The sequence below is a fragment of the Neoarius graeffei genome, chromosome 27 (assembly GCF_027579695.1).
Source record: "Neoarius graeffei isolate fNeoGra1 chromosome 27, fNeoGra1.pri, whole genome shotgun sequence".
In the NCBI taxonomy this organism is placed as follows: domain Eukaryota; kingdom Metazoa; phylum Chordata; class Actinopteri; order Siluriformes; family Ariidae; genus Neoarius; species Neoarius graeffei.
In genome coordinates this window covers 30,907,117-30,932,517 of record NC_083595.1, presented here as the reverse complement: position 1 = coordinate 30,932,517, position 25,401 = coordinate 30,907,117, and the positions used below count along the sequence as shown (strand labels likewise).

General features: G+C 41.4%; 1 protein-coding gene across 1 annotated transcript in view; it reads right to left on the bottom strand.

Annotated features, from left to right (window-relative positions):
• The window catches only part of aldh1a2 (aldehyde dehydrogenase 1 family, member A2), a 48,002-nt gene that overhangs the window by 8,041 nt on the left and 14,560 nt on the right, over positions 1-25,401 (bottom strand). Inside the window, exons 3-9 of the mRNA XM_060911644.1 lie at positions 24,722-24,862; positions 21,800-21,929; positions 16,922-16,983; positions 15,168-15,296; positions 11,261-11,374; positions 2,658-2,760; positions 685-869 (exon numbers count right to left, since the gene is read on the bottom strand). Coding sequence (XP_060767627.1) covers positions 685-869; positions 2,658-2,760; positions 11,261-11,374; positions 15,168-15,296; positions 16,922-16,983; positions 21,800-21,929; positions 24,722-24,862 — 864 coding nt within the window. The remainder of the gene's footprint in view (positions 1-684; positions 870-2,657; positions 2,761-11,260; positions 11,375-15,167; positions 15,297-16,921; positions 16,984-21,799; positions 21,930-24,721; positions 24,863-25,401) is intronic.

Genomic DNA, 25,401 nt, shown 5'->3' with positions numbered 1-25,401 from the left:
AATTGACCGTCAAACAGGGTCAGGGTATTTTAGTATTTTAGATTGAAAATTACACACAATTTCCTTGCAGTATTTAATTGCTGGGTTTGTTTGAGCACCACAATTTCTCATCTCATCTCATTATCTCTAGCCACTTTATCCTGTTCTACAGGGTCGCAGGCAAGCTGGAGCCTATCCCAGCTGACTACGGGCGAAAGGCGGGGTACACCCTGGACAAGTCGCCAGGTCATCACAGGGCTGACACATAGACACAGACAACCATTCACACTCACATTCACACCTACGGTCAATTTAGAGTCACCAGTTAACCTAACCTGCATGTCTTTGGACTGTGGGGGAAACCGGAGCACCCGGAGGAAACCCACGCGGACACGGGGAGAACATGCAAACTCCGCACAGAAAGGCCCTCGCCGGCCACGGGGCTCGAACCCAGGACCTTCTTGCTGTGAGGCGACAGCACTAACCACTACACCACCGTACCGCCCTGATAAAATGTTTGCATATAAAATAAACTACATTTATAGCAGCAATGTTTTTGGCTAGTGATAAAAATAATTATTGGCTAATATATTTGAAGAAAAAAAAACCACAAGTGGCTGGTGCGCTCCAAGTATAATTTGAATTAGATATTCCATGGATCAAATACAAGCTAGAGTCAATGATGTCTAAAAACCTTTGTTGTACCTGAGGACCCTGTTCAGTGGTGGGGTCAAACGGGCTTCCCACTATCCTCCTCTTCGCTCTCTCTACACTCTTGCGCACAAACTCGTCGTAGATGGGCTCTTCCACATAGATACGGGAACCTGCCGTACAGCACTGACCACTGTTAAAGAACACACCCTGATGAGCCTGCTCCACTGCCAGATCCACTGAGGAATGGGAGACAAACAGAAACAGATGAAACTCGACAATTTCAATCAAGTGGTCAAGAGGATACGCTTTATCGGGTCAGGTTTTTGCATCAAGGTGCTTGAACACTGTAAAATGTATATAGGACTTCATAAAGAATTTAATTTGGCTAAATTGTATCTGGGGTGGTGTAGTGGTTAGCACTGTCACCTCACAGCAAGAAGGTTCTGGGTTCAAGCCCAGTGGCCAACAGAGGCCTTTCTGTGTGGAGTTTGTATGTTCTCCCTGTGTTTGCATAGGTTTCCCTCACAGTCCAAAGGTAAGGCTAAATTGAGTGTGAGTGGTTGTTTGTCTCTACATGTCAGCCCTGCGATGACCTAGCGACTTGTCCAGGGTGTACCCCGCCTCTCGCCCATAGTTAGCTGGGATAGGCTCTAGCTTGCCCGCGACCCTGCACAGGATAAGCGGTTACGGATAATGGATGGATGGATAAATTGTATAAAACAATTCAGTGAATTAATGACTCTCTTTCACACTGAGAATGTCTACATGCTGCATATGTAATACAAATAATCTGATAATAGCAAACAAAAGAGTTTTTATTTATCATTTAAGTAATCTGAGAACAAGAAAACTCGCCTAATTTAAGTCGACATGAGTTAGTCAGTAATAGCATTTCTATCAAAATATATGACATGAACTGCTAGGGATGTTTCGCAAGCTACTACTTAACGTATAAGAAAAGTGATATGATGTAAAATTCAAATTCCCTAATAAAAGGAATTGTATTACTGGTAAAATATATATATTTGGGAAGTTTTATAGTCGCAAATCTGTCATAAAGCTTTCCTTTGGTTGATGGACTATTTACTAAAGCTTTTCTCTATCTGGTTATGTTTGCAAATCCATGTCTCCTTATAAGATACGGTATCTTTTTTTTTTTTTAGAATTATCTGATAACTGCCAAATGCACAAGATTGTATTATTACTGCGCACATACGTAAACACACTTACTAATGGTGTGCATTGTGAGAGGACTGGTAGGGCTGGTATGTAAAGGGTTAATGGAACAGTAGGATTTATGGCCGTGTTGGGATGCATCCAGCCAGTGCAAAGTCCATTCGGTTGATTTACGGGCCGAAGGCGGCCCCACTCACGCCTGCTGAAAGCATTTAAAAGCCCCTTCCAACACCTTGACATGGAGAGCCACTTAAAGCAACTGGACTGTGTTCACAAATGATATTGGAGTCGAAGCTGATCTAGGACTGGGTTCCTTATGGATCAGAAGTGTAAAACGTAAAAAAAAAAAAAGAGTACACTTATCTCAGTTGACTGACCCAGAAACAGCGCTGAACTAAACTGGTGTGATGAATGGATATTACCCTCTGTGATTTCATTTAAGGTAGCAAGACCGAGCATCTCAGGAAACCTGATGGTGCTAGAATATGAGCCTGCTTTATCCTGAGCGATAGTCACCATTTTGGCCAAGCAACAAATGTTTATCATGTTGTGAGTGTTCTGATCTCCATCAGGGTGTTCTGCTTAAACGTGGATTCACCCAAAAGTGAACTGAGGCCAAAGTTTAACAGTGAAACATCATGGAATTCACCAGCTCGTTTTAATATGCTGCCAGACCCATTGTGATCGCAGACACAGTCTTGTGTGTGTCATAATACATTGCTTTAAAATAACCCAGAAGACCCTGGTCTTTGATGTCAGTGACAAACAAGGCCACTGCAGTGGCACCTGTGCACATACTGTCTTAGGACAACAGGAGGGCGCTCATAAAACAGCCTCCGAATACTTACAATCAGCGTCTGCAAAAATGATGTTGGGATTCTTGCCCCCCAGCTCCAGAGTGACTCTCTTCAGATTGCTCTTTCCAGCTGCTTCTTGGATCAGCTTGCCAACCTGTGGGGGGAGCAGAGGATGCATATCTTCTTTTACTTGCTGAGACCTCCATTGCCGAGCCTTACTAAATCTCCCCATCAGTGGGAAGTTGTCATTAATAAATCCAAAAGCCCAAACAACCCTTCTAGTCCTACACACACACACACACACACACACACACGCACGCACACCTCCGCTAGCCTCCAGGCCAACTGAAACAGGAGAGCAACCTCAGCTCACAGCCGAAATATCTATCAGTGGCCCTGGAGGCTGTGGAGAAGAGGAAGGAACGCTGTATTTATAACACGGAGCCGTATCTGTTGTTTAATCGAGAACAGGAAACACCAACCGCAGGTTTGCGTAGGATGATCTGCACTATTTGGAATTGGAAAAGTGTTAGAAAGGTGGAATAAAGCAAAAAAATGCCTGTGTGGTCTTTGGCTTGGCAAATGCTGTAAATGAAAGCATGTGGCATGTTTAGCATGCGTGGTCACGTATTATATTATTATATACTAACTATCCCTCACTTTCTCCACCAGGATCATTTTAAAGGCCAGGCTTAACACAAAATCTCATTTACACAAGTTTCCTTTGAAAATACACTGACATTTTAAAGTGCATGCTTCAAATTGACATCATCCATCATTTTAAATAAAATAGGATTTACAGTTATGTTTAAAGTCAGGGTGTAATGTAGTGACACTATATGTGTCAGTGTTTGTTTAGTGCTCCAAATACAACCCCGATTCCAAAAAAGTTGGGACAAAGTACAAATTGTAAATAAAAACAGAATGCAATAATTTACAAATCTCAAAAACTGATATTGTATTCACAATAGAACATAGACAACATATCAAATGTCGAAAGTGAGACATTTTGAAATTTCATGCCAAATATTGGCTCATTTGAAATTTCATGACAGCAACACATCTCAAAAAAGTTGGGACGGGGCAATAAGAGGCTGGAAAAGTTAAAGGTACAAAAAAGGAACAGCTGGAGGACCAAATTGCAACTCATTAGGTCAATTGGCAATAGGTCATTAACATGACTGGGTATAAAAAGAGCATCTTTGAGTGGCAGCGGCTCTCAGAAGTAAAGATGGGAAGAGGATCACCAATCCCCCTAATTCTGCACCGACAAATAGTGGAGCAATATCAGAAAGGAGTTTGACAGTGTAAAATTGCAAAGAGTTTGAACATATCATCATCTACAGCGCATAATATCATCAAAAGATTCAGAAAATCTGGAAGAATCTCTGTGCGTAAGGGTCAAGGCTGGAAAACCATACTGGGTGCCCGTGATCTTCGGGCCCTTAGACGGCACTGCATCACATACAGGCATGCTTCTGTATTGGAAATCACAAAATGGGCTCAGGAATATTTCCAGAGAACATTATCTGTGAACACAATTCACCGTGCCATCCGCCGTTGCCAGTTAAAACTCTATAGTTCAAAGAAGAAGACGTATCTAAACACGATCCAGAAGCGCAGACGTCTTCTCTGGGCCAAGGCTCATTTAAAATGGACTGTGGCAAAGTGGAAAACTGTTCTGTGGTCAGACGAATCAAAATTTGAAGTTCTTTATGGAAATCAGGGACGCCGTGTCATTCGGACTAAAGAGATGAAGGACGACCCAAGTTGTTATCAGCGCTCAGTTCAGAAGCCTGCATCTCTGATGGTATGGGGTTGCATTAGTGCATGTGGCATGGGCAGCTTACACATCTGGAAAGACACCATCAATGCTGAAAGGTATATCCAGGTTCTAGAGCAACATTTGCTCCCATCCAGACGACGTCTCTTTCAGGGAAGACCTTGCATTTTCCAACATGACAATGCCAAACCACATACTGCATCAATTACAGCATCATGGCTGCGTAGAAGAAGGGTCCGGGTACTGAACTGGCCAGCCTGCAGTCCAGATCTTTCACCCATAGAAAACATTTGGCGCATCATAAAACGGAAGATACGACAAAAAAGACCTAAGACAGTTGAGCAACTAGAATCCTACATTAGACAAGAATGGGTTAACATTCCTATCCCTAAACTTGAGCAACTTGTCTCCTCAGTCCCCAGACGTTTACAGACTGTTGTAAAGAGAAAAGGGGATGTCTCACAGTGGGAAACATGGCCTTGTCCCAACTTTTTTGAGATGTGTTGTTGTCATGAAATTTAAAATCACCTAATTTCTCTCTTTAAATGATACATTTTCTCAGTTGAAACATTTGATATGTCATCTATGTTCTATTCTGAATAAAATATGGAATTTTGAAACTTCCACATCATTGCATTCCATTTTTATTTACAATTTGTACTTTGTCCCAACTTTTTTGGAATCGGGGTTGTATTTGCATCTGTTTTCATGTTAGGATTTAGTGGGCATGGTACGTATAGACCAGAATTTTCTGACGTGGACTCGACCACTGTGTCCTGGAAAGAGTGAAAAAAAGTCTTTTGTGGGATAAACAAGTCATATTTCATTGACAAATTATAAAGCCAAATAGGAATTTTCACAACATAATTTTATCCAACTCTTGAATGAGATGCCCTGTTGAACTTTCTGCCAAGCTTTGTATCTCCTATCTTATGTTACTGAGTAAGCAATTTAACTCGGTTTTAAAACAACACTGTCTTTCCCCAATCATGGGACTGTTGTTTATCCTTTACAGCAATAATCAGTGTATAATATTGTTCCAGATTTACTCATTTTTACATCTGTTACTTTCCATAAAACTTGCCAGAACGGTCCAGATTACTCTTTCTGGCTGCTTCTTGGAGTAGCTTGCTAATGAATATGCTATGAATGTACAATGTAATCATTTAAAAAAAAAAAAAAAAAAAAAATATATATATATATATATATATATATATATATATATATATATATATATATATATATATATTTTTTTTTTTTTTTTTTTGTTACTCTATTAGAGATATATTGTTCACAGCATATGGTCTGTGTGGTTTATACGGCGTTGTGGCAGCTCTATAAATAAATCAGAAATGAGTGCACACCAATGTTAACTTTTTTTTTCCCAGACTGAAAAAATGAAGAAGAATAATATGCTGAAACCTGGCAACCCTGGTTTCAGCACAATCTACATATTCACCCCTTTCTAAACTCCGTAAAAAAGTAAAAACATAGCATCAGCATGAAGCAGGCATAAAAAACTAACAGTGTACCTGCTACAGTACGTGTATCTGTATTTATATTCATTTACAACATATTATTTGTTCAATCCAAGTAATCATATTCATGTTTGGTTATATCCCTAGCTCAAAGCTATGACATGAAGATTTGAGAAGAGCTAACGATATGGTCTCGGATACCAAATATGTCATAACTGTTCAACTACATCTGAGGATCAGTGTAAAATTATGAGAACAAGGTTTTCAAGACATTCCTTTAATATCAGACTAAAGCCTTGTCGAGGCGGCACGGTGGTGTAGTGGTTAGCGCTGTCGCCTCACAGCAAGAAGGTCCTGGGTTCGAGCCCTGGGGCCGGCGAGGGCCTTTCTGTGCGGAGTTTGCATGTTCTCCCCGTGTCCGCGTGGGTTTCCTCCGGGTGCTCCGGTTTCCCCCACAGTCCAAAGACATGCAGGTTAGGTTAACTGGTGACTCTAAATTGACCGTAGGTGTGAATGTGAGTGTGAATGGTTGTCTGTGTCTATGTGTCAGCCCTGTGATGACCTGGCGACTTGTCCAGGGTGTACCCCGCCTTTCGCCCATAGTCAGCTGGGATAGGCTCCAGCTTGCCTGCGACCCTGTAGAAGGATAAAGCGGCTAGAGATAATGAGATGAGATGAGAGCCTTGTCGATTCATATCAATATTTGGAAACAGTGACAGATTTCAGACTGGACTGCATATTTGGGTTGACATGAAGAGTGTACTCTTATCTTACCCTCTTCATCCTTGATCTTTCCTAACACAGTATGAGAACTACACTCAGAACAACACTGTTCCACAATCTCTGCTCCTAACCCAACCATAAACAAACAGACATTTTTCCACCCGCCCATATAACACTCACTGAGACTGAATAATCCTGCTTTCTGTTTTCCATCAGATAGCACAGAGAGGGACAAGACATAGGCAGACGTTTGAGGTGTTTATATGAGCCTCTAGTAACGAACATGGCACTGCTCCAGAATACACACGATGAAATGTGAAATGTGGAGCTCACTGTTTGACTGTGATGTGATGTGATGTGATGTGATGTGATGTGATGAAGTGTGTGAATGACTGAGCTTTCTGCTGATTTCGAGGCCACGCTACAGCAACCTGTAGTCAAGAGTGTGTGAGTGTGAAGGATCGTATTTGTGGGCATATAGATATTTGTCCAACAAAAACTATTACAGGGTCCCCAGCTGGCCTACAAGCATGCCCATACTCTCTCTCTCTCTCTCTCTCTCTCTCTCTCACACACACACACACACACACACACACACACACACACACACACACACACACACACAGAGATTAGGTGAGTCAGAGTCTGTGCATGTTCTCTCAGCACAAGCTCGTCCTTTCTCTAATCAGCTGCAGGTTAGAGTAGAAACTCCATACACATCAGAACAGGAGGATGAGAGAGAGAGAGAGAGAGAGAGAGAGAGAGAGAGAGTGACAAGGGAAAGAAAGGAGGAACCTTCAGAGAAAGAGCTGGGTGGCCTTTGCCAGCAGCAGGAAGGTGGAGGGCTGAGTGGGTGGCTTCATGCGTACTGAGAGTTTCCCAATGAGGGTGTGGATTACAGTTTCGGACGCCGGCTCAGTGATAGCATATTTATACAGTGATTACCGGACTCTACGCACTTACATCAGTCACTGTGTGTCTGCCGGAAGGATTTTGATTTAAGAATACGAATTGGGTCACTGGGTATACAAGCTGATAAGTGGGAAATATTCTCGCTGTAATTTCCCACAGATGAAAAAAAATGATCTCAGCATTTCATCCGACACTGAGGCACATTTTTAGGATTTTTTGCAATTGCTTTGGTTACAGTGTCTCTGTTTGTACGGTTATCAGTGAAAGCGATATTACATGTCTAAATATAGTATCTGTTATTCCTCCTTCTCTCTTGCCTCTCGGTTTTAAAGAACTTAGGACTGTGAAATGGCACTGTACTCATTCAATAATAAGAATAAACACATTTTCAAGCCAGGTTGACAATCCTTTTCTAAACACCACTAAATCAAATCTGCCACAATTTATGATAAATACATGTGAAATACAGTCAGGACCATATCAAAACATGCACTAAAATATCAAGATTTACAAGATGGTGAGCAACACGTGTTTGGAGCGAGAAATTATGACCGTTTATAGTGAGATGTCATTGTGGACTTTGCATTGGCATTTGGCAGAATGGCGAGATCAAACGGTCCAAGAGAGCATTTCCTTTCCTGGCATTCCATCCCTAACATGGTGAACCTTTCATCATATACCCTGTGTCCGAAATCGCTCACTCGTTCACTACTCCCTACATAGGAATTACTATATAGAGGACTATATATAGTGAGCTCATTGGTAAAATGAAAAAACGTTTTCGGACACTAGTCCATCGCGCTGTTAATTACGTCATTACTGTCGCACGATTAAAACGTGCCAGATCAGTCGGCTGGTGGGTTTTCAAAATAATAAATACGTGCATGTATTTTTGTGATAAATCCATATTATATTGAGCGCATTTCCCCACATTAATCAATATAAAGTACTTTGTGTCTGTTGCATCTTTCAGTTCTTTTAAATCAAGAATGAATCCTTTCTTCTTTGCTGCTGCCTTTTATTAAATCAAAGTTGAGACTTTTGATTTCTTTCAATGCGACCGCAATGCATGATGGGATATATTGCTTTGGTTAGTGTCCATCGGTTGTACGCTACTTTTCATGATGAATTGTGGGATACTTTGAGTGCACTATATAGGATGTAAATAATCCTCACTAAGGTTTCGGACAGCACTACAAAATGGCGTCGTCACTATATAGTGCCCTATATAGTGAGTAGGGAGCGATTTTGGACACAGGGATTGTCGTGTGTGTGACTGACCATGCCGGTTGGCACTTAATTTACATATCTTGTATCTGTCCAATGTGCTTAATAATCTTTCTATCTGTTTACTGGGTCTTGGGCCAGAAAGTGTGTGCTCTTCGTTGCTTGACTCACTGGTATTATATACATAAACTGTATATGACTTCTGAGTAGTAGACAAAACTCACTTCCCATAAAGTTTCCAGTTAAAGTGCAGCATCAGCAGGCAACACCACCAACGCCCAGCTGCGTGATACAACACTCACTTGGTCACTCTCATGGCCCAATCATACTAGCTGTCTCTCAGCATAAATTTGGAACATTGATTTCAATGGAATTTACTGTTGTTAGCATTTCACGGATTTGTCAAGTCAAAGTCCCTTCTGCACTAGGATCTGGTCTTCCCAGGCAGTCTCCTGTTCTAGTACTACAGTGGTGCTTGAAAGTTTGTGAACCCTTTAGAATTTTCTATATTTCTGCATAAATATGACCCAAAACATCATCAGATTTTCACACAAGTCTTAAAAGTAGATAAAGCGAACCCAGTTAAACAAATTAGACAAAAATATGATACTTGGTCATTTATTTATTTATTGAGGAAAATGATCCAATATTACATATCTGTGAGTGGCAAAAGTATGTGAACCTCTAGGATTAGCAGTTAATTTGAAGGTTAAATTAGAGTCCGGTGTTTTCAATCAATTGGATGACAAATCAGGTGTGAGTGGGCACCCTGTTTTATTTCAAGAACAGGGATCTATCAAAGTCTGATCTTCACATCACATGTTTGTGGAAGTGTATCATGGCACGAACAAAGGAGATTTCTGAGGACCTCAGAAAAAGCGTTGTTGATGTTCATCAGGCTGGAAAAGGTTACAAAACCATCTCTAAAGAGTTTGGACTCCACCAATCCACAGTCAGACAGATTGTGTACAAATGGAGGAAATTCAAGACCATTGTTACCCTCCCCAGGAGTGGTTGACCAACAAAGATCACTCCAAGAGCAAGGCGTGTAATAGTTGGCGAGGTCACAAAGGACCCCAGGGTAACTTCTAAGCAACTGAAGGTCTTTCTCACATTGGCTAATGTTAATGTTCATGAGTCCACCATCAGGAGAACATTGAACAACAATGGTATGCATGACAGGGTTGCAAGGAGAAAGCCACTGCTCTCCAAAAAACTTGCTGCTTGTCTGAAGTTTCCTAAGATCACATGGACAAGCCAGAAGGCTATTGGAAAAATGTTTTGTGGATGGCTGAGCCCAAAATAGAACAATTTGGTTTAAATGAGAAGCGTTAAGTTTGGAGAAAGGAAAACACTGCATTCCAGCATAACAACCTTATCCCATCTGTGAAACATGGTGGTGGTAGTATCGTGTTTTGGGCCTGTTTTGCTGCATCTGGGCCAGGACGGCTTGCCATCATTGATGGAGCAATTAATTCTGAATTATACCAGGGAATTCTAAAGGAAAATGTCAGGACATCTGTCCACAAACTGAATTTCAAGAGAAGGTGGGTCATGCAGCAAGACAACGACCCTAAGCACACAAGTCGTTCTACCAAAGAATGGTTAAAGAAGAATAAAGTTCATGTTTTGGAATGGCCAAGTCAAAGTCCTGACCTTAATCCAATCAAAATGTTCTGGAAGGACCTGAAGCGAGCAGTTCATGTGAGGAAACCCACCAACATCCCAGAGTTGAAGCTGTTCTGTACGGAGGAACGGGCTAAAATTCCTCCAAGCCGGTGTGCAGGACTGATCAACAGATACCGGAAACATTTAGTTGCAGTTATTGCTGCACAAGGGGGTCACACCAGATACTGAAAGCAAAGGTTCACATACTTTTGCCACTCACAGACATGTAATATTGGATCATTTTCCTCAATAAATAAATGACCAAGTATAATATTTTTGTCTCATTTGTTTAACTGGGTTCTCTTTATCTACTTTTAGGAGTTGTGTGAAAATCTGATGATGTTTTGGGTCATATTTTTGCAGAAATACAGAAAATTCTAAAGGGTTCACAAACTTTTAAGCACCACTGTAACCAGCTCTTGAGGCACATGGGTGTGGTGCCGATCTCCGCTTCAGTACCCCTCGGTCTCTCGCTAATTATATCGCTAGGATTACAATGGGGGGGGCAGTCCTCTGGTAACCACGAGAGTTTGACTCCCCACTCACATCTCACAGATTTGTAGTGTAAATAAATGAAGATAAAAGTTTGGTGAACTATGACGTGACTTTGCATCATCATCATCATCATCATCATCATCAGATAGCACGGCTACTTTGGCTGTGCATTCTATAGAGGTTTTGCCAAAATGGCGGAAGCGTTAATTTTAGCAGTCAATTTTATAAAAAATTGAGTTTAGTAATCATTCTGGAGGCTGGAATTTACTTTTGCATTTACTTGTATGACATCAGTTAGCGTGCTAGCAACCACTTCATTGTCAACAAAACAGCAACTTAAACTTTGTGCATCTGTAAAGAAAACCTACCTCTGTTGACCCAGTGAAAGCCACTTTGTCTATGCCCATGTGTAAGGCAATGCCGGCTCCTGCTGTTGGCCCAAAGCCCGGCAAAATATTGACCACCCCTGGTGGAAAACCGGCCTGTACAAACAGAAAGAGAGGAAACAATCTTTAGAGGACAGAGGGAGAAAGTAAGAGAAAGAGAGCAGGATGAGCCAAGATCACCACAGGTCTTTGGGGGTGGAGGGATCCACACCCATCCCGCTGTCCCTCCAGCTCAGGGAAAAGAGTGTATGGACAAAACATCAAAAAGACACAGGACACGTTTCACAGTTCCAGAGGAAGACAGACAATGAGGAATAATAACATCTCAGTCGAAGTGTAGGAGGTAGAGGAAGGAGATGTGCTCATATGGGATGACGTATACAGATCAACAAAGCACTTAAACATGATTTCAAAGATCATATATTTGATCCCAGTTGACGCACTTAAAACATGCATTCTTTATTTTGTAATACGCAGAACAATTAGCTGATGTATATACCTGCTTTTCCTCTAATTAACTATTTAACAGTTATCCCACGAAATCGAGTCATACATGAGCTGATAGCCGACGAGACACGTAGCGCCGAGTTGACTATAAGCCATGTACGACGAGATTGAGTGGAATAACTGTTTTATTCTATCCACATTCGCTGGATTTTGAGAAACAGAGTATTTTTATTTTTTGCAAGTTTGATAAATAAAAACTTTATACAAAACGTCCGTCAAAACCACTCTGCTTATAATAATAATAATAATAATAATAATAATAATAATAATAAGTTAAATGTATATAGCGCCTTTCAAAAAACCCAAGGACGCTTTACAATTATAGACAAGAAAAAAAAGATAATAAAAAATAAATAAATAAATAAATAAATAAATAAATAAAAAGTAAAAAGTCCACCAAGTAGGGGTCAGGATGTAATTCCCGTGGTGTAGCAGCCACAGTCCCACCAAAAGGCGCACGAAAACAAGTCCCACATCTCCAGCACTGCCGCCGTGATGCCGTCAGCAACATCGCTCGAACACCACGCCATGGATCCACAAAGCGAGCAGAGAAGCTCCGCCACGCAGAGCGCTGGTGTGTCCCAAACCACCTGCACAGCCGCCGCGACACCACCGAGCAACATCGCTCGGAACATCACGCCAAGCGTTAAAGCACAGAGCACTGGACAACCACGGTGTAAAATGAGCAACGAGCTCACTGCAGTCCATAGCTGGGAGCGCAGGCATCGCCCACAGCGAACCAAGGCCTGGAGGGAACCGACGCCCAAAACTGGGTCCGGAGCTACACCACAACCGGCGGACAAAACACTCAAACAAACATCAAACTACACAAACACACAGAAAAAAAAATAGAAAAAGAAATAAAATAAAAAAGCTCTGGTGAGAAGCGGCAGCCAGAACGCGCATGACGTACTCTCAACCGGAAACGGAAACGAAAAAAAAATGTATGTATGAATGTAAACAAACTGGCAAAACCGGTAGCAATTTGTGAAAAATGTGATAACAATAATAATAATTATTGAAAAATAAAAAAGATACATTCTTACCATCAAATAATTTCATTCCATATTTTGTTGCTTTTTTGTATTTTTGGGGGGTTTGTTTTTGAGTAGAGTTTTTATTTCGTCCTCAGTTGGTTCAGCAACACGCGCCACCATTTTGCTTTTCTCTACTCATGGTATATGAGCTGATAGCCTTGTAGTAGAGTAGTCAATCAGAGCACGTGATTGCTCATATCCAGTGAATGTGGATAGAATAATATTTTTTTTATCTGTTCGTCTCTGTTTTGTTATTGTCTGTACAGTGTCTTGCAAAAGTATTCATCCTCCTTGGTGTTTGTCCTGTTTTGTCGCATTACAAGCTGGAATTAAAATGGATTTTTGGAGGGTTAGCACCATTTGAAATCTGGAGTGTGCATAAGTATTCACCCCCTTTCATATGAAACCCCTAAATAAGAGCTGGTCCAACCAATTCACTTCATAAGTCACATAATTAGTTGATTAAGATCCACCTGTGTGCAATCAAAGTGTCACATGATCTGTCACATGATGTCTGTATAAATCAACCTGTTCTGGAAGGACCCTGACTCTGCAACACTACTAAGCAAGCAACATGAAAACCAAGGAGCCTCCAAACAGGTCAGAGACAAAGTTGTGAAGAAGTATAGATCAGGGTTGGGTTATAAAATGATATCCCAAACTTTGACTATCCCAGGGAGCACCATTAAATCCATTATAGCAAAATGGAAAGAATATGGCACCGCTACAAACCTGACAAGAGAAGGCCGCCCACCAAAACTCACAGACCAGGCAAGGAGGGCATTAATCAGAGATGCAATAAAGACACCAATGATAACACTGGAGGAGCTGCAAAGATCCACAGTGGAGATGGGAGTATCTGTCCATAGGACCACTTTAAGCCATATGCTCCACAGAGTGGGGCTTTATGGAAGAGTGGCCAGAAAAAAGTCATTGCTTAAAAAAATCACATTTGGAGTTTGCCCAACAGCATGTGGCAGACTCCCCAAACACATGGAAGAAGATTCTCTGGTCAAATGAGACAAAAATGGAACTTTTTGGCCATCATGGGAAACGCCATGTGTGGCGCAAACCCAACACCCTGAGAACACCATTCCTACAGTGAAGCATGGTGGTGGCAGCATCATACTGTGGGGATGTTTTTCATCTGCAGGGACAGGAAAGCTGGTCAGGACTGAAGGAAAGATGGATGGCACTAAATACAGGACAATTCTGGAGGAAAACCTGTTTGAGTCAGCCAGAGGTTTGAGACTGGGACAAAGGTTCATGCTCCAGCAGGACAATGACCCTAAACATACTGCTAAAAGTACACTGGAGTGGTTTAAAGGGAAACGTTTAAATGTCTTGGAATGACCTAGTCAAAGCCCAGACCTTAATCCAATTGAGAATCTGTGGCATAACTTGAAGATTGTTGTACACCAACACAACCCATCTAACTTGAAGGAGTTGGAGCAGTTTTCCCTTGAGGAATGGGCAAAAATCCCAGTGGCTAGATGTGCTAAGCTAATAGAGACATACCCCAAGAGACTTGCAGCTGTAATTGTAGCAAAAGGTGGCTCTATAAAGTATTGACTTGGGGGGGGGATACTTATGCACATTCCAGATTTCTGTTTTTTCATCTTAATTATTGTTTGTGTCACAATAAATCAGCAGTTTGCACCTTTAAAGTGCTAGGCATGTTGTGTAAATCAAATGGTGCTAACCCTTCAAAAATCCATTTTAATTCCAGCTTGTAATGCGACAAAACAGGACGAACACCAAGGGGGATGAATACTTTTGCAACACACTGTATGTTACCTTTACTTTGTAATTTATCTTTCATGTTATTTCTAGTTTATGTATTATGTCTGTTTTCTATTTTTTTTCCTCCTTTCCTGCCAGTGTCCTGTGCTACTTGCCAGGCTCCCATTGTAATTAAAAAGCTCACTTAAAAATAATGAAATAAACCATCATTATTTAAAAATGAAACATTCTGAGATAATAAAGGATTATTTAGGAAGTCATCATGGTATGAAAATGTCATAGTGGCACATACCTACAGTAGTTTCACTACTGTATTCTGGGCCTTAATAGAAATGATACTTAATGTGACTGTATTGTTTATGGGTAGTCAGCATGTTTAACCGCTGTGCTATAATTATCCTGTAATGCTCCTCTTGAGTCAGCCCATCACTGCTGGTACGTCATAATGTCACTGTGTTTTTCCTCTTTGATCAGAGCGCTGCGTGTGTGTTCACTGGCCTTGCCGTGTTACTGTAGACATTGTTATTGTGTAGTGTCAGTAGTGATGGACCTCTTTGATCAGTGGGTTATTACAAGTGTGCACTGGAGAACATTTGCTGTACCTCTTTGATCAGCGCACCCATGTAGAGGCAGGTGAGGGGGGTCTGCTCGGCTGGCTTCAGGACCACTGTGTTCCCGCAGCAAAGAGCTGGCCCCAGCTTCCATGCCGTCATCATCAAGGGGAAATTCCACTACGCAAAAAGAGAGTGCAGAAACTCAGCCCAATGTTATCTTTATTTGAGTGACCAATCCCTCCTTCACATGCCTTTACTGTATAGTTGCTTAATCAATCATACTTAAAGCTGCTGACTCACTCATACGTCTTTGACTGTTCATGCACTGTAAAAGGAGAGTTACTCCCTGCTTGTGAAAACTTTGTCATCTTTTCCTTTTTACTGAAGCAGACGATGTATGTCATGAGACCTTCCTTTTACATGTACGTGGGTTTACATTCCAATCCATTATCTCTTTCTCTATCCTACATTCGCTTTGAATGATTTTCCACTGTATCTTAAAAAAAAAACAAGAACTGGATGAGCTGTAGAGATAACTGGGAGAGTAAAAGCAACTGCAATGTTGTTTCATCATGCAATAATGCCACTGGTCAGGGGTGGGTTTTCCAAAAGCCTCTTAACGCTAAGAGCATCTTAACTAGGACAGAGAGCGTACATTGTGCTGCTCGTTCTACCATTTAAGGATGATCTTTGTGCTATGATGCTTTTGGGAAACTCCGGCTAGTTCAGCATAGAATTACTTGGATTTCTGAGTGCTATCTGATTAAACAAATTATACTGACTACAACATGTAGCTGGTGAAGCAGCTTTGGTTAGAGAAGTAGCTTTGGGACCAAAAGGTTGCTGGATCAATTCCCTGGACCAACAAGAATGGATGAAGTGCCCTTGAGCAAGGCACCTAACCCCCAACTGCTCCCCAGGCTGCTCTGGGTATGTTGTATGTCACTAGGGCGGTGTAGTCGCATCACAGCAAGAAGGTTCCAGGTTCGAACCTCATGGCCGACGGGAGCCTTTCTGTGTTGGAGTTTCCATGTTCTCTGCGTGGGTTTCCTCCGGGTGCTCCGGTTTCCCCCGCAGTCCAAAGACATGCAGGTTAGGTTAATTGGTGATTCTAAATTGACCGTAGGTGTGAATGTGAGTGTGAATGGTTGTTTGTCTCTGTGTCAGCCCTGGCAACTTGTCCAGGGTGTACCCCGCTTCTCGCCCATAGTCAGCTGGGATAGGCTCCAGCTTGCCTGCAACTCTGTAGAACAGGATAAGCGCCTATGAATAATGGATGGATGGATACTGACTACAACAAGTAGTGGGGGAAGCAGCTTTGGTTAGAGAAGTAGCTTTGGGACCAAAAGGTCGTTGGTTCGATTCCCTGGACCAGCAAGAATGGCTGAAGTGCCCTTGAACAAGGCACCTAATCCCCAACTGCTCCCCAGGCTGCTCTGGGTATGTTGTATGTCACTAGGGCGGTGTAGTTGCATCACAGCAAGAAGGTTCCAGGTTCGAACCTCATAGCCGACAGGAGCCTTTCTATGTGGAGTTTCCATGTTCTCTGCGTGGGTTTTTTCTGGGTGCTCCAGTTCCCCCCACAGTCCAAAGACATGCAGATTAGGTACAACTGGGCCACTGTAATTGGCTCAAGCTGTAGTGGTTTCCCAGCCATAATGTATAAACACATATATATCTCTCTATGGCAACGCTAAATAAATTAAATTAAACAAAATTAGTGATTAAAAAACAGTCAAAAAGCTGATTGTGCTCCAAAGACTGAGTTTACCCTTTTTTGTGAAAAATAAACCAATACTCACTGGGATGATTTGTCCACACACTCCGACTGGTTCGTGTCTGGTGAATGATAAATACCCTCCATCTGTAAGCGACCAAAGTACAAGTGATCTTAAACATGGGGTGTTGGCACAGAACCAAAACTAATACCAGGACATTATCCTTCCATTAATGATGATAAAAAGAACATGCTTTTATAATCTCATGTGCAAACAGATAAAGATGAAGAAGAACAAATGATATTGGTTAAGAGCTGTACTCTGTGTGAGCTGAGAGAAGAGGAATGTGCACAGTGGTCAGGAATCAGGCTCTACTCTCATTTATGAGTTACACAAAACAGGAATAAATCATGACACTGTATATATAAGACTCCAGGCTCGATCAGTAAGGCCGTGTGAACATGTCTGAGCTCTGCAGCCCTGACTGGAGGAATCTGCTAGCATGAGGCATCTGGAGTAGAGATGAGCCAATGATTCATCTCCCCTGGTGGCCAGATAAGAGTGTGCCAAAGACACACATGCTGTTTGTTTGTCCTGTAATTCTATTACGGATTAGATTGGAGATGAAATAAAGTGAAATGCGGCGAGTTCCCGCTATGCGAGTTTGGTTTAACAACACAACAAAGGCACAGCGGTGTGCTCGCTCACTCACTAGGGACTCGCTCTTCCTCTCTACTCTTCCACTCTGCTCTTCAGCTTTAGTTTGCAGAAATGTGGACTGTAACAAGGCTCACTGCTAGCTGGTGTACGATCAGAAAGTGGTGATGATGTTTTCGGAACAGTTTGGGCATGGAAGTGAGACGTGAGAGTAAGACTGTTTGAGTTGCCTTGTGCTTGTCTCACTCAGAGCTTGAGGCAGTTTACATGAGGAGCATTAAGATTTGAGTGAAACAGTGTAAAAATAGGAATGTTTGAGTGCGTCTGAGTGGAAAGTTCGAGGAGAGACTGAAACAGAATGACACATGGAAAGTGAGAAAGTTTTTGTGTCACCAATTAGAGCTGTTTCAGTGGCAGATTGAATCATCCTGAGTTGGAGAGTCAGACCGTTTAAGTGGCAGATTGAGACTGAGTGAGTGAAATAAATAGAGACAAAGTGAAAGAACCCTTATCAAAAAGAATTATACTTCAAGTTCATTTTATTAAGTTTACTTAAGCAAAGTTAAAGTATATTTCCTTAAGTATATTTTTGTGTACCAAGTATACTGATATCAATGTACTTACAGTATACTTATAAGTAAACTAATCTAATACTTCTTGGGACTAAATCGGCCCATTTTTAGTTTATAAAAAGTATACTTTAAGTCTAAGAGAAGTAAACTTTGAGTATACAACTAGTATTTTTTATTTTATACTGCAAGTATACCACAAGTAAACTTATGGCCCTTTTCCACTACCCTTTTTCAGCTCACTTCAGCTCGCTTCAGCTCACTTCAGCCCGACACGGCTCGCGTTTCGACTACCTCAAAGCAGCACGACTCAGCTCGCTTCAGCCCTGCTTAGCACCCAAAACTCGCACGGTTTTGGAGTGGGGCTGAAGCGAGCCAAACCGAGCCGAGTGGGGCTAGGGGCGTGAGCAGACACTCCCCTGTGCACTGATTAGTGAGGAGGAGTGTCCTCACCCGCCCACACACGCCCCGCGAGCACGCTGGGATCTGTAAACACCGTAAACCCAGAAGAAGAAGAATTACGAATTACGAGAATTTCTGAAGCCTTATACGCCTCGCCTCATCTATACGCTCTTGCCAGTATCTGTTGGCGTTGTCGGTGACAACAAGCCACAACACCAAGACCAGCAACACTAACGACTCCATGTCCTCCATGTTTATTGTTTACTATCCGGGTCGTGAGACTACCGCTTAAAAGGTCACTGATGTCACTGTTTGCGCTGCCTAACGACATCACGTGACGTCCACCCAATTTCGCTAACTCCACCCAATGTGTCCACCCACTTCCAGCCAGCACGGTTCAGCGCGGTTGTAGTCAAAATGCAACTCCAACAGCCCCGCTCAGCTCGACTCAGCCCAACTCAGCACCGCACGGCTCAGCCCAACTCAGCCGCGTTGGTAGTGGAAAAGCGGCATTATATACTAATAGTTTACTAGTTCTAGTCAACTCTTTAGTTTACAAAAGCATACTTCATAGTATACTGGAAATAAACTATCAGTTTACTTGTTTTATACTTCTAGTCCACTTTTTAGTTTATTAAAGTATACTTTGTAGTATACTGGAAATATACTATTGGTTTACTCGTTACACACTTCCAGTCCACTTTTTAGTTTATAAAAGTATACTTTATAGCATATTGGAAATATACTATTAGTTACTGGTTATATACATCTAGTCCACTTTTTAGTTTTGAAGTATACTGCAGTGACCCTTCTCGGTATACTATTGTTTTTCTAGCCCTAACCCTTACCTCATGCACACTACCAGTAGACAACTTAAGTGTTTTGTACCTTAAGTTACAATGACGTTATGAAGGTACGAATTCACAAAATAACAACAGATACTCAGGATTAAGAACATATTCATTTTCTTTAAAAATCAACATTTAAAGCAACATTGTATTAAATGCCAAAGTATAAAAACATGGCAGTGACAACTGAAATTGACATCCAAGCTCTAAAGAAAAATAAATAAATAAATAAATAAATAAATAAATAATTATCCCACTCAGGAGAAATTTAAAAAAATAAAAAATAAACCTTATATGGAACCACAGACATACCTAAGAGTCAACAATGCTGAAGCACAACTACAGGGCAAGTACACTTAAACATAAGGCACAAATATTTTAATAATTTATGACACTTTTGTTTTTTGATCAAAAGTTTAAGTATAAGCTTAATATACTTAGATATTTCTATATACCGTACTTTTCAGTATAAGCCAAGTATATTTATGTATGACTTTATTAAGTATATCTCTGATAAGTAAATAAAAAGTAAACTGAAAGCATACTCTCTTATTTTTAGTTTAAAAGAAGTATACTAGAAGCACACTTGAATAAACTTCTTTTTTGTAAAGGAAGCCATTTTTGTGTAAGAGTAAGACAAGATATGTGAGAAAGTGAGACAGGCTGAATCAAAGATTGAGGCAATTTTGGTGAGAGAGTGAGAGTGCATGAGTGAGAGATAAAGCACACGTCTCTAGGCTTCATGTCTGTTCTTTCTATTGTTCAGTGCATGATGGGACAGTTTACACCAAAATGTCTAATGCTTCACACTTAATTTAGTTCATCCGAGGTATTTTCTCACTAGACAGTTATTCATGCTCATCTCGTATATACGTATCTAATTTGACACATGGAAAGCTTTAAAACTGTGATAGTCTGCATGTGTGCTTGATCTGGAGTACAAACATTTGTTGTCCACAAAATGTTTTTTTTTTCCTTTTTTTTTTCTTTTCTGGCTGCTCTCTGGTTGCCAGTTCATTATATTATCACTCATTTATTCCTAAAAAAATAAAATGATTCTATTCCTGGATATAATTAAGAAAGTAGGAAAATTGGAAAACATGGAATCACTGGTGTTGATTAATTCCCAACATACATGTGTGTGAGCTGTGAATAGTGTAGACAATCTCAGAGCAGGGAACCTAATATCTGGACAGAGAACAATAGTGACAAACCATGTAAGAATGTACATCAATTACCCAAACAACCAACTAAATATCTCTACGCTCTTTAACCTATGTAGCACACACATGGACCCATAAGACAGCTACACACACACACACACACACACACACACACACACGCACACACTAATGGTTGCACTCTGATATCAGAGTTGTGAATCCACTGTTGTCCAGTAGTCTCCAGGCCCCCCACTGTGTCTCTTTCAAACAGCTAAATTAGCCAGAACAGCCCCGCCATACCCCCCCCCCCCCCCCCCATGCCCTCCCAGCCCCGGAGCTGTCACTGTGATCCAATGGTGGCGCTGCTCAGTAGGAGGGCAGCCATTAGTGTGCAGATTTATAACTGCTGAGGGAGCCGGTGTGTTTACCCACTGAACACCTCCGTAACCCCACGATCCTCAGAGAAAACACTCTGCACCAGCCGTTTTTGCTCCTCTGTCTTCCGAGTTCAACACGGCAGACTCTACTGCACCAGGGTTGCATGGGAACACAAACATGGGACGCTACTGCAAAATTATACCACTGGCTGAAGTTTAGTTGTCTACTGAGACAGTCAAGAGTGGGATTGTTTTGAAAGCATGAGACAGATTAAAATGTTTGAGCAAGTCTTTGAGTGAAAGAGTTAACACCTAGATTAAAGGAGTGAGTTAGATTGAGAGCGAAATTATGACTGTTTGTGTGAGACAGGCAAGTTTTAGTGTGAACTTCTGTGTGAGGTGTAGCATACTCCAAGGAAAGAGCTATCCACCCATCTCCACATGCATGAGCTTGTAGATATCTGTGATTGGTGTGAATGACAGAGGGGAGAGAATATGCCACCCCTCCCTTCTTCCCTGAAAGTACGGCCAATTTTGCTCTCTTGAGCTTCCGGGTGGCTGTGGCATCATCACTTTTCTGTTGCGCCACTCCCTGGTTTAAGACTTTCAGTGCAAGAATGTGAACGAAAAAGTAAGACAGTTGACTTTGCTGTGAGACTAATAACCAGAGAAAGTCTGAGTTAGGGAGTGAGACAATTGGACGGAATTAGAATTTCAGTGAGAGAATTTAAATGAGAGAGTGAGGCAGTGCATGTGATAACCAGAGAAAGTTTGAGTGACAGATTAAGGGTCCGCCTCTCGGTTGTGTTCTAACAAAACGCGTGTCCGTTGTGATATTAAACTGCCGCATGTCTCCAGGTGGCATCTGCTTTACGCCTGGAGCTGTGACTCACAGTGTGTTTTACACTGCAGTGAGACGTTTGGGACAGGACAAGTGTTACCTTACCGGTTGGAATGGAGGAGCCGTGGATCTTGTCAGCCCATCCAGCAAAATATCGCAGCGTCTTTATTGTTCCCTGAAGGTCCACAAAGAAGGAGGAGAGGAAAGGCTTGCCGCTGTCCAAAGACTCCAGGGTCTGAGGGGGGAAAGGAGAGATGAGGAAAGGAAACGAGGGAGGAGGAGTGTGATGAAAAATCACACACAGGAATTAAATCTGACTCCCCCCACGCTGCACTTAAGACTTATGCAAGCAAAAGTGCACACTTTATCCCTGCTCCTAGGGGGAAATGCAATACTTATATAGCCTGCATCCCTGCCACGGGTTTGTTATCTCTTTGTCAGGAAGTTGTGATTTCTTATCAGACAGGGATTAATTTGATATAAAGCACAATCAAGACCACATGGGCCGTTATATTTCTCCTCCAAAGTGATTCACTTTGATACTCACTCAGAGTGAAAATCACATTGGTTAAGTCCATTTAAGGCAAAGATTCAAGTGCAGGCTGAAAGAGGTTCATTCAAGATGGCTGTAGCGAGTTTGAGAATACTATGCACATTTGTATTTTAATCTGTCATTGTAAACATGTTTGCCCTTTGAGGAAGACAGACAGGCTTAAAAGAACACATCATATGATAGCTGCCATGGCACAATGCCTCTCTTTTAAAGTTCAGAGTTCTAGGTGGTATGATCGTTAGCACCCAAAGGTCATGCATCCAACCCCGCTGGTGCCACTGACCAGGCATTTCAGACATTTACAGAGAAATGGTTAGGAAAACAAGCTTCGAAGCCCCTGCCATGTCGCCTCTGGCAGGCGCGCCTGACAGACAGGCTCTCATTAGACACTTGCTTATTGTTGTGAGGGTCTTTGTCTATTTCTCCACTCAGACTGCTCAATCTAGTGTTCCGGTTAGCCCAGTTAACACAGTCCGGCTACTGCTCTTACATCATGGCCACCAGAAATACTCCCTTCTGACTAGCTAGCAAGTGTCGTTTATTTTATTGGGACACTCATGTGGATCATTCAAAAATCTAAACACAGCTCTAAAACAAGAAGCCTCACATTAGGGAACTACGCTGGAATGTAACCATGATGCCATGATAAATATGATGAACATGATGAACGTGACCATGATTAACATGATGAACTTGAACATGATGAACGTGACCATGATGAACATGATGAACATGACCATGATGATTATGATGAATATGATGACCATGAAGACCACGATGAACATGATGACCATGATAAACATGACCATGATGAACATGACCATGATGAACATGACCATGATGATTATGATGAACATGACCATGAAGAACATGATAACCATGAAGAACATGACCATGATGACCACAATGAATATGATGATCATGATGAATATGACCATGATGAACATGATGATCATGACCATGATAAACATGACCATGATGAACATGATCATGATGACCATGATGAACATGACCATAATGACCATGATAAACATGACCATGATGAACATGATGATTATGATGAACATGACCATGAAGAACATGATGACCATGATGAACATGACCATGATGACCATAATGAACATGATGACCATGACCATGGTGACCATGAAGACCATGATGAATATGATGATCATGATGAATATGACCATGATGATCATGACCATGATGACCATGACCATGGTGACCATGAAGACCATGATGAATATGATGATAATGATGATCATGATGAACATGACCATGATGACCACGATGAACATGATGACAATGATAAACATGACCATGATGTCCATGATAAACATGACCATGATGACTATGATGACCATGATAAACATGACCATGATGACCATGCTAAACATGACCATGATGAACATGATGATCATGATGAACATGACCATGACGAACATGATGACCATGATGAACATCATGCCAATGATGAACACTGCATATTGCCTTGAGTTTCACAATAACTCATCTCATATATATATAACCACGACACAATTAAATATAACCTCACCCAAATCTGTAGAATCTCTGTCTACGATTATGTTCGATATGACCACGACAACTTTCTAATACTCTTATTATTTATTGTTCTTATTTATCTTTATTTGAAATCCATTACAGCATCCGCGAGAACACACAAGCTAAGCGTTTGATCGTACGAGCAATCTTGTGTATATTACAGTAGTTTTAGATATTAAAGTGTACATATTACAAATTCTTGAATCTCAAATCATGAAAAATGTATGACAATACTGAAGCAGTGTCCTTTACCGCATCATGTCCATATCCAAGCATGAACCTGGATATTATTTGCTACTTTTAGGCATTTTGTAACCCTGTTACTTTGAGAGAATGATGTACACTTTAATTGCTGCATAATAGCAATTCACAACCATTCGACTGAGAGAATATTACACTAGAAACACAGATACTGTTCGGCAAACCCTACTATGTAATTATTACTATTTAATAAACAAGCTGGACATGGAGTTCGAAACTTATAGTATCCTTAAACACAGTGCATCATAAACGTAACAACATTTAAAAAATGATCTTTGGGGTGGTTTTGTTTCTATGGTTTGGTTTGGACATGAGATTATAAGACTCTACAGATTTATTTGTGACTTTAATGCACAGTCGCTGATGTGGTTGGTAATAATCTTGTTCTCTCGCTGTTGTTTTCCATTGTCGTTGGCTGTTGTATTATCAGACCGACGTGTAACGCTAGTGATGCTTGATTCTGATCTTTTCCAAAGGCGCATCCAATTTTTTGAAGATTGCGCCACAAATCCAGTTTCATTGACTTCCTACTGTTCTCCTGGACTGTTCAAGAGACTTGGATGCCATTTATGGTCCTTCTGAGTTTGCACATGCATTGCATGTCTGTGTTGGTCTATGTGTGTGTATAAAGTCCACAGAGGCACACTTACAGCGAGGTAGGCACGGTCACGCTCCACCAGATCTGCCAGCTTAGAAAGCAGCCTCCCTCTGTCACACGAGTCCATCCTCCTCCATACTGATCCCAGAGAGAAGGCCAAGCGAGCAGCCTGGACTGCTTTATCCACATCCGCCTGAGACAGAAAGAGTAAACATAAAATACTCTGGAGAGACAGAAAGAACAAGTGGAAATGATGGGACCAGAGGGACATTTTTAACAGTGCGGTATAGCTTTATCCCATAAACAGGTGTATATGCACATCTGGGACAAATGAAATCCAGTGATTCCGGATGAACCTCAATAGCTCTAGCAGTTGCGTGTTCTGTCAGCTTACTGCTCTTCCTTCGTCCACTCTGTTTTTCCACAAGCCTGGGTTTCAGACTAAATGTGGGCTCTTCTGTCAGATTTTGGACTCTTATTCACATAGTGAGTGAAAACTGGCTTCTCTCATGTAAGAAAACCTCACATGAAGATCCTGTTCAACACAGCACACCAATGCCAGACCTTTGGCTGGCACATGTTAGAAGAAAAACTGACATGTATGGATAATACACATAGTCTAATATTACTGCTTTAGTACTAAATTATCGATTCCCATCACCAGGCCATTATGCTGGCAGGTCAGCGTCCTGATAGTCTGTCTAGTCTCTTTGTGTGAGAGACGTACAGTTT